This window comes from Pleurodeles waltl, chromosome 9 (genome assembly GCF_031143425.1).
Source record: "Pleurodeles waltl isolate 20211129_DDA chromosome 9, aPleWal1.hap1.20221129, whole genome shotgun sequence".
NCBI classification, from domain to species: domain Eukaryota; kingdom Metazoa; phylum Chordata; class Amphibia; order Caudata; family Salamandridae; genus Pleurodeles; species Pleurodeles waltl.
Window position 1 is genome coordinate 5,414,716 of NC_090448.1, and position 19,898 is coordinate 5,434,613.

At 47.2% G+C, this 19,898-nt stretch overlaps 1 protein-coding gene across 14 annotated transcripts in view; it reads left to right on the plus strand.

Moving 5' to 3' along the window:
- Positions 1 to 19,898, plus strand: part of PBRM1 (polybromo 1) — a 338,709-nt gene that overhangs the window by 190,386 nt on the left and 128,425 nt on the right. For all 14 annotated transcript variants that reach the window (XM_069206081.1, XM_069206082.1, XM_069206071.1 and 11 more), the window contains exon 20: positions 8,081 to 8,347. In XM_069206081.1, coding sequence (XP_069062182.1) covers positions 8,081 to 8,347 — 267 coding nt within the window. The remainder of the gene's footprint in view (positions 1 to 8,080; positions 8,348 to 19,898) is intronic.

The window sequence follows — 19,898 nt, forward strand, 5'->3', positions numbered from 1 at the left end:
CTCACTCAGCACAGACACACTGCTTACAAGCCTGTGTGTGCTAGTGAGAACAAAATGAGTAAGTCGACATGGCACTCCCCTCAGGGTGCCATGCCAGCCTCTCACTGCCTATGCAGTATAGGTAAGACACCCCTCTAGCAGGCCTTACAGCCCTAAGGCAGGGTGCACTATACCATAGGTGAGGGTACCAGTGCATGAGCACTGTGCCCCTACAGTGTCTAAGCAAAACCTTAGACATTGTAAGTGCAGGGTAGCCATAAGAGTATATGGTCTGGGAGTCTGTTTTACACGAACTCCACAGCACCATAATGGCTACACTGAAAACTGGGAAGTTTGGTATCAAACTTCTCAGCACAATAAATGCACACTGATGCCAGTGTACATTTTATTGTAAAATACACCACAGAGGGCACCTTAGAGGTGCCCCCTGAAACTTAACCGACTGTCTGTGTAGGCTGACTAGTTCCAGCAGCCTGCCACACCAGAGACATGTTGCTGGCCCCATGGGGAGAGTGCCTTTGTCACTCTGAGGCCAGTAACAAAGCCTGCACTGGGTGGAGATGCTAACACCTCCCCCAGGCAGGAGCTGTGACACCTGGCGGTGAGCCTCAAAGGCTCACCCCTTTGTCACAGCCCAGCAGGGCACTCCAGCTTAGTGGAGTTGCCCGCCCCCTCCGGCCACGGCCCCCACTTTTGGCGGCAAGGCTGGAGGGAACAAAGCAAGCAACAAGGAGGAGTCACTGGCCAGTCAGGACAGCCCCTAAGGTGTCCTGAGCTGAGGTGACTCTGACTTTTAGAAATCCTCCATCTTGCAGATGGAGGATTCCCCCAATAGGGTTAGGATTGTGACCCCCTCCCCTTGGGAGGAGGCACAAAGAGGGTGTACCCACCCTCAGGGCTAGTGGCCATTGGCTACTAACCCCCCAGACCTAAACACGCCCTTAAATTTAGTATTTAAGGGCTACCCTGAACCCTAGAAAATTAGATTCCTGCAACTACAAGAAGAAGGACTGCCTAGCTGAAAAACCCCTGCAGAGGAAGACCAGAAGACGACAACTGCCTTGGCTCCAGAAACTCACCGGCCTGTCTCCTGCCTTCCAAAGATCCTGCTCCAGCGACGCCTTCCAAAGGGACCAGCGACCTCGACATCCTCTGAGGACTGCCCCTGCTTCGAAAAGACAAGAAACTCCCGAGGACAGCGGACCTGCTCCAAAGAAAAGCTGCAACTTTGTTTCCAGCAGCTTTAAAGAACCCTGCAAGCTCCCCGCAAAAGGCGTGAGACTTGCAACACTGCACCCGGCGACCCCGACTCGGCTGGTGGCGATCCAACACCTCAGGAGGGACCCCAGGACTACTCTAAGACTGTGAGTACAAAAACCTGTCCCCCCTGAGCCCCCACAGCGCCGCCTGCAGAAGGAATCCCGAGGCTTCCCCTGACCGCGACTCTTTGAATCCTAAGTCCCGACACCTGGGAGAGACCCTGCAACCGCAGCCCCCAGGACCCGAAGGACCGGACTTTCACTGGAGGAGTGACCCCCAGGAGTCCCTCTCCCTTGACCAAGTGGAGGTTTCCCCGAGGAACCCCCCCCTTGCCTGCCTGCAGCGCTGAAGAGATCCCTAGATCTCCCATTGACTTCCATTACAAACCCGACGCTTGTTTCTACACTGCACCCGGCCGCCCCCGCGCTGCTGAGGGTGAAATTTCTCTGTGGGCTTGTGTCCCCCCCCCGGTGCCCTACAAAACCCCCCTGGTCTGCCCTCCGAAGACGCGGGTACTTACCTGCAAGCAGACCGGAACCGGGGCACCCCCTTCTCTCCATTCTAGCCTATGTGTTTTGGGCACCACTTTGAACTCTGCACCTGACCGGCCCTGAGCTGCTGGTGTGGTGACTTTGGGGTTGCTCTGAACCCCCAACGGTGGGCTACCTTGGACCAAGAACTGAACCCTGTAAGTGTCTTACTTACCTGGTTAACCTAACAAATACTTACCTCCCCTAGGAACTGTGAAAATTGCACTAAGTGTCCACTTTTAAAACAGCTATTTGTGAATAACTTGAAAAGTATACATGCAATTTTTATGATTTGAAGTTCCTAAAGTACTTACCTGCAATACCTTTCGAATGAGCTATTACATGTAGAATTTGAACCTGTGGTTCTTAAAATAAACTAAGAAAAGATATTTTTCTATATAAAAACCTATTGGCTGGATTTGTCTCTGAGTGTGTGTACCTCATTTATTGTCTATGTGTATGTACAACAAATGCTTAACACTACTCCTTGGATAAGCCTACTGCTCGACCACACTACCACAAAATAGAGCATTAGTATTATCTATTTTTACCACTATTTTACCTCTAAGGGGAACCCTTGGACTCTGTGCATGCTATTCCTTACTTTGAAATAGCACATACAGAGCCAACTTCCTACAATCGGTGTTTGGAAGCCACATCGATGCGATTCCATTCCATTCTATTCCATGAAACTTGTAAAGCATGTGGCTACCCAGGACAGGCCTCCCAGCACTGGACCTAGTTCAGGACCCAGACTCGACCAGATTAGACAAACAGGCAAGTTTTAAGCTGTTTCCTAAAACTTAATCCACCTTCCATTTTCTGTAACCTGACAGGCAGAGCCTTCTGTAATTTGGAAACAAGGTAAGGAAAAGAACATCCACCACTTCACTTTCTAAACCATTGGGGTCCCTGCCTGATGTAAAGGTGAGGAACTCCAGGTTCTGGGGCGCATATAAGATTGCATCAAGTGATGCAACTGCACAGGGCCCATTTGTGATAAACGCAATGAGACATACAGGGAGCTTTAAATTGGATCCTCAGGTGGGTGGGTAGCCAATGCAAGGAGGCTAATGAACCCAATACTGGGTGATGCTTCAGTATCTTTAATAGCAGACGGGCTGCTGCATCTTGTACCATCTGCAGTCTGCTTAAGACATAGTGCGGTATCCTAAATAAAGAGCATTACCATAGTCCAGGCATGAAGGAGCTAAGGCCTGGGCCATAGGAAGAAGGTTACAAAAATCTAAGATCTTACTTAGCGTTTTCAGAATGGCATTGTAGCTGGGCACTAATTTCCATACCGAAGTTTATTGTCCAGGCAGATGCCCAAGTTTTTTACCATAGCTTTTGGCGAAGGATGGCTGTGTAGCGAATCTGGTAAGCAAAGTATGGACCAGCAGTTAGTCATTGCTGACCACCATCACTTTGGTTTTATCTGTTACATTTCAGGCACAGGCTGCCTTCCAGCCTGCTACCCTTTTTTAGCCGTGGTTCTAGCTGGTCTGCTGTAGAACAGCTTTCTGGAGTGAGTGAAATTACAGTATGAATACCATGTGCTTATGATGTTATGGAAAGTCCACTCGTCCAAGGGTCGGACGTACAGGTTAAGTAATGAGAGGCTCAGAGAGCACGTACAGGAAAAGGACTAAGTAAAACGGCTTGTCATAGACCTGAACACTCTTATCCTCTAAAAACCAAGATAACCATTTCAGTGCCAGGTTGGTTACTCCTGAATATTGTAACCAGGCCAGCAGCGTTGTCAGATATACTGTGTCGAAAGCAGCACTCAGACCACAGAACAACAGCTGCTGAACCCCCCCCCCCTTGATCTAGAGTCATTTTAATACCCTCCACAACCACTAAAGGACCAGTATCAGTACTGTGTCCGGGCCGGTGGGATGAAACATGTTCCTCCCCCTCTAACCCTCCCTTCAAAATGCTTTTGGTTGCTGATTGACCTACTTTTCCAGTACCTTGCCCGTGCTGTTAGATGTTGGCCTGCAGTTTTCCACTAGTGAGGGGCCTCTGCATGTGTCCAGGATGATTGCACTATGCTGACATATGTCCTGTTCTCCTCCAGAAACGGTCTAGGAACAATCCTCCCTTTGCGCCAGAGACACAACATTATTGTGCTGCCTGTCAACACCAGGACTGATTTCTATACACTGAACTATGTTTCTGTCTACATAACTCTGTATACTGCTCTTGTCTCCCAGTCACATGCCACTTGTTGACAACAGGCCCAGATGGGTGCCCAGCCCTCCAGCTCACCTTGTCGGACATCCAGTGTCAGATTAAACTGGATTCTGACTGTCATACAGACACTGACTTCACCAGCCCAGAGCTCCTGTCTAATCATCCGTCACCTGGTTCTCATCTTGCCAGTCCACTTAACAGTTCCTCCTGGAGAGTGTGCATCTTACGCGTACACAGTGGTAACATGAAGATGCAGGAGACATCAGGCCTAGCAATGCCATGAAATATCTAGACGTGACCATACTCTAGCATCTCACTATAGCAAGTTTTTCCAATAGAAATCCCAGCCCTGTGTTCTGCTGGTTGTATCGTGCACTATGCAGTGTGCTCTGCTGGTTGTATCGTGCACTGTGCAGTGCGCTCTGCTGGTTGTATCGTGCACTGTGTAGTGCGCTCTGCTGGTTGTATCATGCACTGTGCAGTGCGCTCTGTTGGTTGTATCCTGCAGTGCGCTCTGCTGGTTGCATCGTGCACCGTGCAGTGTGTTCTGCTGGTTGCATCGTGCACCGTGCAGTGTGTTCTGCTGGTTGCACCGTGCAGTGTGTGCTGCTGGTTGCATCGTGCACCGTGCAGTGTGTGCTGCTGGTTGCATCGTGCACCGTGTTCTGCTGGTTGCATCGTGCACCGTGCAGTGTGTTCTGCAGGTTGCATCGTGCACCGTGCAGTGTGTTCAGAAGAGATCCTAAGATCAGCAACTTGAGTGAATGAAGGCTTACTCTGCCACTTTAGTCACCAATTTCATTAAGGTCTTTATCAACTAATCATCTAAGTAGGAGAAAGACATTGGCTCTCTGCCTGCACATTATGTGGTGCCACTCCTGCCAGGAACTTGGTGAGCACTTTGGGCACAGACTGCAGATCAAAGCGCAACACTTTGAACTGTCGGCTCCCTTGGCCAACCCAGAAGATGAGGAATGGTCAGTGCTTCCTGTGGATGGGACGGGGAAGAAAGAGACTTCGAGTCAGCTCGGATGGCCAGTGGTGGGACCATGGATAAGAGATGACCTCTGCCATTCTTAGTGTTTTGAATGGCTTTAGTCATGTCCTACCTCCTTCAGGATGTCGTGGGCAGGGAGGGGGAGTTTCTCTCTAGGAATCTGGGTTTAAATCCTAGTCCAAGTATTGGTGGAGAATGGCAGCCAAACACCCTCCTGTGGATTGACTGTGATGTTTGTGCAGTAAATAAAGATGAGGGACTCATAGATGATTATCCCCTGTCATGCATGGCAAGGCCACCTGCAAAGGTGCCAAGGTCTCACTTAAAGATTTAGATTACAACTTGAAGGGCAGATCTAGCTCACCATCTAAAAGCCACTGCTTGATGGGTGGGAGGGGAAGGCCTTTGCCATAAGCTTGTACCACTAAAAGCAAAGGTGGTGGTTCTTGCCTCCCCATCATGAACACAGTGATAAGCACATGGTGAGAACCTCGGTTCAGTGCTGCGATTCTTCTTTTTCTGAACAGGTACCAAGATGCAAACTCCTATGGCCTTTCTACTCCTGGAACATTTTAGGCACAAACACCTGCTTTCCAAGGAGCCTGAGTGTTAATATCTGGAGTGTCAGTTATGCACTGGCTATGCCCCTGGGCAGCATGGCAGCTCCTGCCCTTATTCTGTCTTTTTGTCTTTTTCGTCAGGCTAGCTGCCCGTGATGCAGACGCCAAAAACCCAGTAGGTTGATCACTTTGATGCACACTTCAGCATTCGAGTCCCCTATTATGCCTCGACATTATAGATTCTACCTATATGTAATTCAGAATGATTCTGCTGGGAATGCAACAAAATATATATATTTAACAAGTTGTTTGGTAATGTGACCACTAATCCCCTTTAATAGATTGTGTAGTGACATACTAAAGCACACCACCTAGCCAAAGCACGCTGTATTTATGAATTGTAAGAAAACATTATTATACATGGCTGTTCCATGCGGTGAGATCGACGCGGTGCTGGTCAACGTGAAATCACAACAGTACAATGTACAACATGTTTTAGATCAACTTTTGCTTGAAAACTGTTATCTTCAAAGTTAGTCAAAAGGGGGCAATTCATCAATTTCTTAATTTGCCCCTCCACAGTCTGTCTGCATCATAATTTAGTTCATTGTTGACCTTTCCACCCACCTGTGCGTTGGAACCGAATGTTCCTCAGGACAACAAGGAAGAGACACGTCCTCAAAAAACCCTTAGTGGTATGCGGTGTTACTAGTACGGATCCTTCATCTTGGTGGGGATGCATCTTGATGGAGCTGCAGCTCCATTAATCACAGGCTTAAGCGCAGTGTATGCTCGTGGTCTCTAGACCCAGATAGCAGTGCCACGGATGACTCCTGTTCTGCATAACTACTACTGCTTGCTGCATTGTAGAAAATCCCAGTCTCCTGTGTGATCTCACTGCTCCGAGACATCTGTATCATTCTTCTTACACATTCATCTGAGATGTTATTCCCCATGGCCGTTGGATTCACCTCCTCCAGACATGTTTTACCAATAGATAAAAATCAACCTTTAATGAGGTTCCCATCACAGGAGCAGCTGAGTTCAGTATACCGATGCCTGTTCCACCTGCAACCACTTTGATTATTTTTTAGACCTTTCCCCTGTAGTTCAGCCTCCTAACCACTTCTAACTTTGCTTCCAGGTTATCTGGGACCAGCTATTTAGCTTTCTCCCACTCCTGCATTGGCCAAGTGTAATTCAGCTAGACTTCTGAAAAAAGACAAACCACTGCATCAACGACCCTTTGAGACAGTCACTGAACCAGGTTGCAGGTCAGCTGTATGGAACAGAGGCCAGGCGTCATGCTACCTACCTCAACGGTCGCTCCCAGTAACGAGCGTTGGAGGAGTCTGGAGGAAGAAAAATATATAGGTGCTTGGCTACAGCCATAAAGACGGCTAGGTTACGGTCTAGCAGGTTGCTATAAGGGGACTCTATAGGATTCCCTCCAGCACTTCGGAGACTTCAGCATAGGAGGACAGACATGACTTCCAAGAGGTGCTGCAGGAAGGCATCTCGCATCAGATAGATGGTGCAGCTACGGATTTATTGGACCTCACGTGCACAACTATTACACCTATATCGTCCTACCAGAGCAGTGGAGCCAAATACTCAAACCGCCCCTCCCCCTTGTCCCCAGTATTACATTATTGTGCTCCCAAACCAAGTACCCACTGCTCCCAGAGTGCAACCAGTATTGGTCCAATATTTGTGAATTGCAATTGGAGGGGCACCAACAAAGTTCGTATAGAAAGTAATCATCCAAACATGTTGCTCCAGTGGGATCCTTCATTCTCTTCAGTATAACAGACGACAGCCAACGCGTTTCGTTCACCACCTGTGAACTTCCTCAGGGCAGTAAGACAGACATACATGAAGGATACATAATTTTAATTTACTACATCAAGAAATATGATTCCAATACATGATGGAGCCATAGACACATGACATCTAAAGCTTTGAGCTCATCATGTTAATAGAAAACAGTGTCACATTCAGTCATTACACATTTAAAAATGTGCACGTGTGTCTTCCCTTCATGCATTGTTGGTTACTGCTAAAAACATTGAAATGCACCATCTAAAGACATCTAAAGGGAAAGGAAAGGACCGAGCCCCGCCCCCTCTTCCATAACGGTGCAGCACCAATCCAAATTAGGACCAAGACCAAGGTAAAGAAAAACTGCTGTGATCACTCTACAAATAAATATTCTAGTTTGAACTTATTTCCCCTACATGTCGATATCTTATCATTCATATTATTATTAATAAACTATGCACAACTGTTGTCAGGGATTGTGCATGAGGGATAGTTCTCGGCTTCGCCTCACTCGACTGAAACATTCTTTGTGATGTTCAGCAATGTTCTACCCCATTCCATAGTAGAGGTGCAGACCTTTACTCTGGAGGCAGATACTGTAGTCCGAGTGAGTAACTTTTACTTACACATTGTTTGCAGGAGAAGATCAATCCAGAACCGTTTTCCCCATCGCTTAACTGGTGCATTCTGTTGTTCTGTTTCTCTTTGCTTAGGAGTACTTTAAGTTATGTCCTGAGAACTTCAGGGATGAAGATGTGTACGTTTGCGAGTCTCGTTACTCGGCTAAGGCCAAGTCGTTCAAGAAGATCAAGCTCTGGACGATGCCCATCAGTTCGGTCAGGTTCGTCCCACGACACTTGCCTCTGCCAGTCGTCCGTGTCGCTTCTGTCTTCGCCACGAAAGAGAAGGTGGAGGATGAGAAGCCGCTGGAGGCCGCAGAGGACAGTCCTGCGGAGGAAGGTGTTCTAACCTTTGTGAAGGTGAGTGCCCTGACCCCTCTACCCCCGCTTGCACCACCTGTACCTTCCTTGTTAGCCCTCTCGGTGTACTTGGAGGAGCTCCGACAGCGAGTATCCGTTTCAAGGAGTTGTGTATGGAAAAATGTCAATTTAAAATTACACCTGATGCATGTTACTGAAATAATTGGCATTTTCTGTTCCTTTCACTGCATCTCTATGTGGAATCTTGTTTCTATCCACGGAATTAGCATTTGTCTTTCCACCTGCGTGCTTCTGTGTCCATGGTGCCCATTTTCTTTGAAACCTTTAAATAGTGTGTGTGGTCCATCTTCATCCCTCATATCAGGTACTGTCTGGTACTGAGTTATCTGCAGTTCATTCATGTGAATGGGAGAGTACCTGCACTTCTCAGCACTGCTGCAGTGCATTTATTAGGAGAGTGGCAGAACTTCCCAGCACTGCTGTAAAACATTTAATGGGAGAGTACCGACACTTCTCACCACTGCTGCAATACATTTCATGTGGGACTACCTGCACTTGTCAGTGCTGTTGCAATACATTTAATGGGAGAGTACGTGCACTTCTTAGCACTGCTGCAATACATTTAATGGAAGAGTGTAGGAAGCTGGCTCTGTATAGACTATCAAAATGAGATATAGTGTGCACAGAGTCCACGGGTTCCCCAGAGGCTTGACCGAGGCAATAATAGATAATACTAAAGCTCTAATTGTGGTAGTGCGGTCGAGCAGTTAGGCTTATCAGAGGGTAGTGTTAAGCATTTGTTGTGCACACACAAGCAATAGAAGAAACACACACTCAATGACTTAACTCCAGACCAATAGGATTTTATATAGAAAAATATGTTTTGTTAATTTATTTCTAGAACCACAAGATTCCATTTGCAGGTAAGTACATAAATTGAAAGGTACCCTGCATATATATAAATATATATATATATATATATATATGTTCAATGGCATGTGTAGCTGCAGATACACATGCTGTGCACAGTCCGCCGTCTGGTGTTGGGCTCGGAGTGTTACAAGTTGTTTTTCTTCGGAGAAGTCTTTTCGAGTCACGAGACCGAGGGACTCCTCCCATTTCGATTCCATTGCGCATGGGCATCGACTCAATCTTAGATTGTTTTTTTTTCCGCCATCGGGTTCGGACGTGTTCCTTTTCGCTCCGTGTTTCGGGTCGGAAAGTTAGTTAGAATCTCGGAAAAAAACGTCGGTATTGTTTGCGTTCGGTATCGGGTTAGTTACAACAAATCAACACTGAATTTTGAAGAGCTCCGGTGGCCCTTCGGGTTTTTTTTCGATCCCCCGTCGGGGCCTGGTCGGCCCGGCCACGTGCGACTTCCAGGCTGATGGAACGGACCCCATTCCGCTTCTGCCCAAAATGCCATAACAAGTATCCGTATACAGATCAGCATCTGGTCTGTCACTTGTGCTTGTCCCCCGAGCACAAGGAGGATACTTGTGAAGCCTGTCGAGCGTTTCGGTCGAGGAAGACGCTGAGAGACCGAAGAGCCAGGAGACTACAAATGGCGTCCACGCCGACAGGTCAAGAACGTTTCGAGGAGGAAGAAGAAGCTTTCTCCATCCACGAGTCGGATTCTGAAGAACTCGACGCCGAAGAAACAACCAAAACCGTGAGTAAGACGTCGAAAATCAAGACTCACGAGAAGTCCACAAAAGCCCAGGGGACGCCACCGCCAACAGGCCATGGCTTAAACCGAACACTAGGTGACCGATCCAAGGCACCGAAAAAGGGCATGCTGGTGTCGAAGTCATCCGACTCCGGTCGAGATACCGCCACACAGCAACCTCGGAGCCGAGACAGCGGCTCCGAGAAACTTCGGCACAGAGACAGTGGCACCGAAGAATTTCGGCACCGAGACACCACGCGGAAAACAAAGAAGGTTTCTTCGGAGCCTAAAAAGACTTCCGAAAAAGTTTCGGTTCCGAAACATCCAGCCTCGGAGCCGAAAACTAGTTCCTATACAGAGGAACAAGGATTAACCTCCCAATTACATAGATTTGGAGAGGAGCTTCAAGCTGTAGAGCCTGACTACACGCAAAGATGGCTTCATATTCATGAGGACACGGGTAAGATAACCACTCTTCCCCCAATCAGAATAAAAAGGAAACTTGCCTTTCAACAAGGGGACAAGCAACCACAGGCAAAGGTGGCAAAGAAAACAACCCCACCACCTTCCCCACCACCATCAACACATGCATCACCAGCAACAACTCCACCACTGATGCACTCACCAGCTCATACCACAATGAGTCAGGATGATCCTGATGCATGGGACCTTTACGATGCTCCAGTGTCTGACAACAGCCCAGACTCCTATCCTACAAAACCCTCACCACCTGAGGACAGTACATCCTACACACAGGTGGTCGCAAGGGCAGCCGAATTTCACAACGTCACCTTACATTCTGAACCAATTGAGGATGACTTTCTCTTTAACACCCTATCCTCCACCCATAGCCAGTACCAAAGCCTTCCCATGCTCCCAGGAATGCTAAGACAGGGTGGAGAAAAAGTACAAGCCACCGCCAACAGATCCAATCTATATTACAACACAACTAACACCAGACTCAGTAGTTGTCGGGGCAGCTCGTAAGAGAGCCAACTCTCATACTTCAGGAGACGCACCACCTCCAGACAAGGAGAGCTGCAAATTTGATGCTGCGGGAAACAGGGTTGCAGCACAAGCAGCAAATCAATGGCGTATTGCCAATTCACAAGCGCTTTTGGTAAGATACGACTGAGCTCATTGGGATGAAATGCAACATTTCATCGAACATTTACCCAAGGAGTTCCAAAAAAGAGCGCAACAGGTGGTGGAAGAGGGACAAAGTATCTCAAATAATCAGATACGGTCTTCCATGGATGCAGCAGATACAGCTGCAAGGACAATAAATACTGCAGTCATGATAAGGAGGCACGCATGGCTGCGCACATCTGGGTTCAAACCCGAAATCCAACAAGCTGTGCTCAATATGCCGTTTAATGAACAGCAATTGTTTGGGCCGGAGGTAGACACTGCCATTGAGAAACTCAAAAAAGACACCAATACAGCCAAAGCCATGGGCGCACTCTACTCCCCGCAGAGCAGAGGCACATTTCGGAAAACACCTTTTCAAGGAGGGTTTTGAGGTCAATCCACAGAAACCACAACCTCACAAACAAGACCTACTTACCAGGGTCAATATCAGAGGGGAGGTTTTCGGGGGCAATATAGAAGGGGCCAATTCCCAAGAAATCGAGGAAAATTCCAAGGCCCCAAAACTCCTCAAAATAAACAGTGACTTACAAGTCACACAACCCCATCACATAACACCTGTGGGGGGAAGACTAAGCCAATTTTACAAACATTGGGAGGAAATAACAACAGACACTTGGGTCTTAGCAATTATCCAGCATGGTTATTGCATAGAATTTCTCCAATTCCCTCCAAACGTCCCACCGAAAACACACAATATGTCAAAACAACATATAGATCTTCTAGGACTAGAAGTTCAAGCATTGCTACAAAAGGACGCAATAGAATTAGTACCAAATCTACAAAAAAACACAGGAGTTTACTCACTGTACTTTCTAATACCCAAAAAGGACAAAACTCTGAGACCAATACTAGATCTCAGAACACTAAATACCTACATCAAATCAGACCACTTTCACATGGTCCCGTTACAAGACATAATCCTACTATTCAAACAGCAAGACTACATGACAACATTAGATCTAAAAGATGCGTATTTCCATATACCAATACATCCTTCACACAGAAAATACCTAAGGTTCGTATTCCAAGGAATACATTACCAATTCAAAGTGTTGCCATTCAGAATAACAACTGCGCCAAGAGTTTTTACAAAATGCCTGGCAGTAGTAGCTGCACATATCAGAAGGCAGCAAATACATGTGTTCCCGTACTTAGATGACTGGTTAATCAAAACCAACACGCTAAGACCGTGTTCACAGCACACAAAATATGTCATACAGACCCTTCACAAGCTAGGTTTCTCCATCAACTACGCGAAGTCACACCTTTTGACGTGTCAAACACAGCAATACTTAGGAGCGACAATCAACACAGTAAAAGGGATTGCCACTCCAAGTCCACAAAGGGTTCAAACATTTCACAAGGTAATACAGGCCATGTATCCAACACAAAAGATACAAGTCAAAATGATAATGAAACTCCTAGGCATGATGTCTTTATGCATAGCCATTGTCCCAAACGCAAGATTGCACATGCGGCCCTTACAACAGTGCCTAGCATCACAATGGTCACAAGCACAGGGTCAACTTCTAGATCTGGTGTTGATAGACCGCCAAACATACATCTCGCTTCTATGGTGGAACAGTACAAATTTAAACCGAGGGTGGCCTTTCCAAGACCCAGTGCCACAATACGTCATAACGACAGATGCTTCCATGACAGGGTGGGGAGCACACCTCAATCAACACAGCATCCAAGGACAATGGGACATACATCAGAGGCAGTTTCACATAAATCACTTGGAACTGTTAGCAGTATTTCTGGCGCTGAAAGCATTTCAACCCATAATAACCCAAAAATACATTCTTGTCAAAACAGACAACATGACAACAATGTATTATCTAAACAAACAAGGAGGGACACACTCGACACAGTTGTGCCTCCTAACACAAACAATATGGCATTGGGCGATTCACAACCACATTCGCCTAATAGCACTATTTATTCCAGGGATTCAGAACCAGTTGGCAGACAATCTCTCTCGAGATCACCAACAAACCCACGAATGGGAAATTCACCCCCAAATACTAAACAATTACTTTCAAATTTGGGGGACACCTCAAATAGATCTATTTGCAACAAAGGAAAACTCAAAATGCCAAAACTTCGCATCCAGGTACCCACAAGATCAATCCCAAGGCAATGCTCTATGGATGAACTGGTCAGGGATATTTGCGTACGCTTTTCCCCCTCTCCCTCTCCTTCCATATCTAGTAAACAGGTTGAGTCAAAACAAACTCAAACTCATACTAATAGCACCTACATGGGCAAGGCAACCTTGGTACACAACACTACTAGACCTTTCAGTAGTACCTCATGTCAAACTACCCAACAAACCAGATCTGTTAACACAACACAAACAACAGATCAGACATCCAAATCCAGCATCTTTGAATCTAGCAATTTGGCTCCTGAAATCCTAGAATTCGGACACTTAGACCTCACACAAGAATGTATGGCGGTCATAAGACAAGCTAGGAAACCTACCACTAGACACTGCTATGCAAATAAGTGGAAAAGATTTGTGTATTACTGCCACAATAATCAAATTCAGCCATTACACGCATCTCCAAAAGATATAGTAGGAAATTTACTACATTTGCAAAAATCAAATCTAGCTTTCTCTTCCATAAAGATACATCTCACCGCAATATCAGCTTACCTGCAAATTACTCATTCAACTTCACTATTTAGAATACCAGTCATTAAAGCTTTTATGGATGGCCTAAAGAGAATCATACCACCAAGAACACCACCTGTTCCTTCATGGAACCTCAACATTGTCTTAACAAGACTCATGGGTCCACCTTTCGAGCCCATGCATTCTTGTGAAATGCAATACTTAACGTGGAAAGTTGCATTTTTGATTGCCATCACATCTCTAAGAAGAGTGAGTGAGATTCAAGCATTTACCATACAAGAACCATTTATTCAAATACATAAAAATAAAGTAGTTCTCAGGACAAATCCAAACGTTTTACCAAAGGTTATCTCACCGTTCCACTTAAATCAAACAGTAGAATTACCAGTGTTCTTCCCACAGCCAGACTCTGTAGCTCAAAGAGCACTACATACATTAGACATCAAAAGAGCACTAATGTACTACATTGACAGGACAAAACTAATTAGAAAAACAAAACAACTATTTATTGCCTTTCAAAAATCTCATACAGGAAATCCAATTTCAAAACAAGGCATTGCTAGATGGATAGTTAAGTGCATTCAAACATGCTATCTTAAAGCTAAAAGAGAGCTGCCTATTACACCAAGGGCACACTCAACTAGAAAGAAAGGTGCTACCATGGCCTTTCTAGGTAATATTCCAATGAACGAAATATGTAAGGCAGCAACATGGTCTACGCCTCATACATTTACCAAGCACTACTGTGTAGATGTGTTAACTGCACAACAAGCAACAGTAGGTCAAGCTGTACTACGAACATTGTTTCAAACTACTTCAACTCCTACAGGCTGAACCACATCTTTTGGGGAGATAACTGCTAACTAGTCTATGCACAGCATGTGTATCTGCAGCTACACATGCCATCGAACGGAAAATGTCACTTACCCAGTGTACATCTGTTCGTGGCATTAGTTGCTGCAGATTCACATGCGCCCACCCGCCTCCCCGGGAGCCTGTAGCCGTTTAGAAGTAGATCTTCAGCATTTGTAAATATATTACTTTAACCTTTATTTTGTACATACGTATTCATTCCATTGCATGGGCACTATTACTAACACACACAACTCCTACCTCACCCTCTGCGGGGAAAACAATCTAACATGGAGTCGACGCCCATGCGCAATGGAATCGAAATGGGAGGAGTCCCTCGATCTCGTGACTCGAAAAGACTTCTTCGAAGAAAAACAACTTGTAACACTCCGAGCCCAACACCAGACGGCGGACTGTGCACAGCATGTGAATCTGCAGCGACTAATGCCACGAACCAGATGTACACTGGGTAAGTGACATTTTCCATATATATATATATATATATATATATATATATATATATATATATATATATATATATATATATATATAATAATCAGGACTTTGAATGGAATCAACAATGTGTACAGTTTTCTTTAAATGGCAAAAAGCTATTTTAAAAGTGGACACAGTGCAATTTCCAACAGTTCATGGGGGAGGAAAATATAGGACAGTTTTACAGGTAAGTATTCAACTTACAGTTCCAGTCTCTGGATTTTTAGGTAGCCCATCATTGAGGGTGCATGTTAACCCCAAACACCCACCACCAGCAACATGGGGCCTGTTGTTTGCAGAGGTCATAAAGGAGCAAAATTAACGTAGGTTTCTAAGGAGACTTGGAGACTCGGAATCCGGTCAGCCAGCAACCCGGGACTCTGAGGGTACACCAGGGGGGTTCAAGAGACCACTGGTGGGGCCCCAAGTAGGCACCTTACACGCACCTTCAGTAGCACTAGTGCTGCAGGGTGCAAACAGGGCGTCAGGTTTTCAATGCAACTCTATGAGGGGACCCCGGGGGTCACTCTGAGGCTGCAGATGAGGTCCAGGGGGCTTCTCGGGTAAACCACCGGCTGGACAAGGAAGAGGGCCGTCTGCTGGTCGATGCTGCACCGGGGGTCAGTTTCTCCAAGGCCTGGGGGCTGCAGTTGCATTGTGTCCTTTGGGCGCCGGATATCTTCATCCTGAGCTCGCGGTCAGGGGGGTCCTCTGGATTCCCTCTGCAGGCCTCGTCGTGGAGGTATGGAGGGGTCAACCCAGGGTGGGCTCTTGAACCCAATCGCCTGAGGACCCTTTCATGCTGGACCATTTCACGGGCCGTGGGCATCAGGTGCACAGGGGTCTGGACTCGCGCATCTGGAGTGAGGTGGGAAACCTTTAGAAGAGGTTTCTTCTTCTTTTCTTCTTTTGACAGGACCGCTGTCCATGGAAGTTATCGATCCTCTGTGATGCAGGCAGTCCTCTGGAGGTTTTTCAGAGATCGCTGGACCTGCAGGACGCACCACCTTTCTTCTGCAGGTTCTTTGAAGTAGGAGACAGGCCAGTGGGGCTGGGGCCAAGTCAGTTGTTGTCTCCTTTCCTTCTCTGCTGGGGTTTCAGCCAAGCAGTCCTTCTTCTTGTGAGGTAGTCGGGAATCTGGTGAGCTGGGTTCAGGGAAGCCCTTAAATACAAGATTTAGGGTTGTTACAGGGGTCATGGGTCAGTAGCCAATGGCTACTGTCCCTGAGGGTGGCAACACCCTCCTTGTGTCCACTCCCTTTGGGGAGGGGGGGCACCTTCCTATTCCTATTGGTCCCTGCCCTCCAAACCAAGATGGAGGAGTCTGCAGGAAGGGGGTCACTTCAGCTCTGGACACCTTAGGGGTGGTCCCAGCTAAAGTGGTTACTCCTCCCTGTTTTTCTTAAGTTTCCCGCCAAACTGGCTACCAAAAGTGGAGGCTTGCCCGGGAAGGGGGCATCTCCACTAGTTGGAGTGCCCTGGGGAAATGTAACACGAGGCCGGAGCCTTTGAGGCTTTTACCACCAGGTGTTACAGTTCCTGCAGGGGGAGGTGTGAAGCGGATCCACCCAGAGCTGGTTTTGTTTCTGGCATCAGAGGGCACAAAGGCCTTCACCCCATGAGGACAGAAACTCGTCTGCTAGTGGCAGGCTGGCACAGACCAGTCAGTCTTACACCAGAGGATTGGGTAAAATACAGGGGGCATCTCTAAGATGCCCTCTGTGTGCATTGTTTAATAAATCCCACACTGGCGTCAGTGGGGATTTATTGTGCTGAGAAGTTTGATACCAAACTTCCCAGTGCTCAGTGTAGCCATTATGGAACTGTGTAGTTTGTTTTGAAAGACCCCCAGACCATATACTCTTTATAGCTACCCTGCACTTAAAATGTCTAAGACTTGGCTTAGACACTGTAGAGGCATAGTGCTCATGCAGCTATGCCCTCACCTGTGGTATAGTGCACTGTGCCTTAGGGCTGTAAGGCCTGCTAGAGGGGTGACTTACCAATGCCACAGGCAGTATTTTGTGTGCATGGCATCCTGAGGGGGATGCCATGTCGACTTTGCCTTTTTCTCCCCACCAACACACACAATCTGCACTGGCAGTGTGCATGTGTTAGGTGAGAGGTCCCTTAGGGTGGCACAACACATGCTGCAGCCTTTAGGGACCTTCCCTGGTCACAGGGCCCTGGGTACCACTGGTACCTTTTACAATGGACTTATCTGTGCCAATTGTGGAAACAATGGTACATTTTTAGGGAAAGAACACTCAGTTAAGTTGGCATCAATATCAGGCAGAAAGTTGGGGGGGGGGTAACTGCAACAAGAGCCAGTTTCCTACAAAGAACACTGGTACTTCTCAGCACTGGTGCAATGCATTTAATCAGTAGGGTACCTGCTTTTCTCAGCATTGCTGCAAAACATTTAATGGAAGAGTACAATTACCTCTCAGGAGCGAAGCGATACTCTAGATAGTGAGCACCTGCACTTCTTTATGTCCATTTCAAGCTCACTGCCTCATGCTATGTGCCTGATGTCTTCCAAGCTGTACTTTCCTTTACGGTCGATCTGCTCATCAGTTCTCTCTTTTGTAGTTAGCGCCTGTTCTCTTCTCTGACCCTGATAATGGAGTTGCTGCCTCCCTACTCTCTGTGCACAATGTGCCTTCTCCACTCTGTTCTCACAGAGCTTTGTTCTTTCTCTTACGGTATCCTTCTCTGATTTCTCCCTGGTGATTTACCTGATGTCCTGCACTCACTTGTGGACTGTGTGTCTGATCTCTTACGCCCTCAACTGTACACTTATGCCTGCTGTCATCTGTCCCTTACCATGTGTCTGTTCTCCTCCGTTCTTTCTTTTAGACAGTGTACCTCCTGAACTCATTCTTGCTCTGGGTGCTGTTGTATATTCTGTTTCATGTGGTGACTGTGGTTGGCTCTGTGCACTTCTGCATATAAAGTCTGCCTCCTGTACTTCAGTCACCCCTTTGTACACATTTAATAGTCTGCCCAATACTGTTACTTATAAAGTGCTCCAACTCTCTTCCCTTTAAGAACATTATGTTCGATGGCATATGTTGCTGCAGATACACATGTTTGGCACAGTCCGCTGCCTGGTGTTGGGCTCGGAGTATTACAAGTTGTTTTTCTTCGAAGAAGTCTTTTTGGTCACGGGACCGAAGGACTCCTCCCTCTTCGGCTCCATTGCGCATGGGCGTCGACTCCATCTTAGATTGTTTTTTTCCGCTGTCGGGTTCGGACGTATTCCTTTTCGCTCCGTGTTTCGGTTCGGAAAGTTAGTCAGAATCTCGGAAGAAAGCGTCGGTATTGTTCCGTTCGGTATCGGGATAGTTAGGTACATCGACACCGATCATCGGAAGACTTTGGGGTAGCTTCGATCCCCCGTCGGGGCCTGGTCGGCCCGACCGCGTGCGACATCGAAGCCGATGGAACGGACCCCGTTCCGTTTCTGCCCAAAATGTCACAGTAAGTATCCTTATACAGATCAGCACTTGGTCTGTAACTTGTGCTTGTCCCCCGAGCACAAGGAGGATACCTGTGAGGCCTGTCGAGCCTTCCGGTCCAGAAAAACACTCCGGGACCGAAGAGCCAGGCGTCTACAAATGGCGTCCACGCCGACAAAACAACGTTTCGACGACGAAGAGGAAACATTCTCGGTTCCGGAATCAGAATCCGGAGACTCCGACGTCGAACAACAGCAACAAACTGTGAGTAAGACGTCGAAAAGTAAAACCATCGACAAAACGAAAGCCCAGGGGACGCCACTGCCAACAGGCCATGGCTCGACCCATAAAACAGGCGACCCGTCGAAGGTGCCGAAAAAGGGCACGCCCATAGCGAAGACACCCGACTCCGGTCGAGGGACCGCCATGGAGCAACCTCGGAGCCGAGAAAGCGGCTCCGAGAGACAAAGACAAGATACCGGCACCGAAAAACATCGGCACCGAGAATCCATGCCGAAAGGAACAAAAATTCTGTCGGTGCCGAAACCGAAAAAAGATTCTCTCTCGGCGCCGAAAAATACCACACCTTCATCCTACTCAGAGGAACAAGGAATAAGTGGCCAGATGCACAGATTTGGACAAGAGCTCCAAAGTGTAGAATCAGACTACACACAAAAGAGACTGTACATCCAGCAAGACACAGGGAAGATATCAACCCTTCCCCCAATAATGAGGAAAAGAAGGATCAGTCTCCTCAAGGATGACGCACAACCACAAGCCAAAGTGGTCAAAAAAGTCACGCCTCCGCCCTCTCCACTACAACAGGCATCGCCGGCACAAACACCGCCACAAATGCACTCACCAGCGCAAACTACCATAAGTCAAGATGATCAGGATCAAGACGCTTGGGACCTATACGACACCCCAGTGCCGGACAATGATCCAGATTCATACCCCACAAAGCCGTCACCGCCAGAGGACAGTACCTCATACTCACAACTGGTGGCTAGGGCTGCAGAATTCCACAATGTCCAACTGCATTCAGATCCTATAGAGGATGATTTTTTATTTAACACCCTCTCGGCTACACATAGCCAATATCAATGTCTCCCAATGCTACCGGGGATGTTACGGCACGCAAAACAAATTTTTGAAGAGCCCGTAAAATCAAGAGCCATCACCCCAAGGGTGGATAAAAAATACAAACCACCACCCACAGATCCAGTGTTTATTACTTCGCAGTTACCACCTGACTCCGTAGTAGTAGGGGCAGCTCGCAAAAGAGCAAATTCCCATACATCTGGTGACGCCCCACCTCCG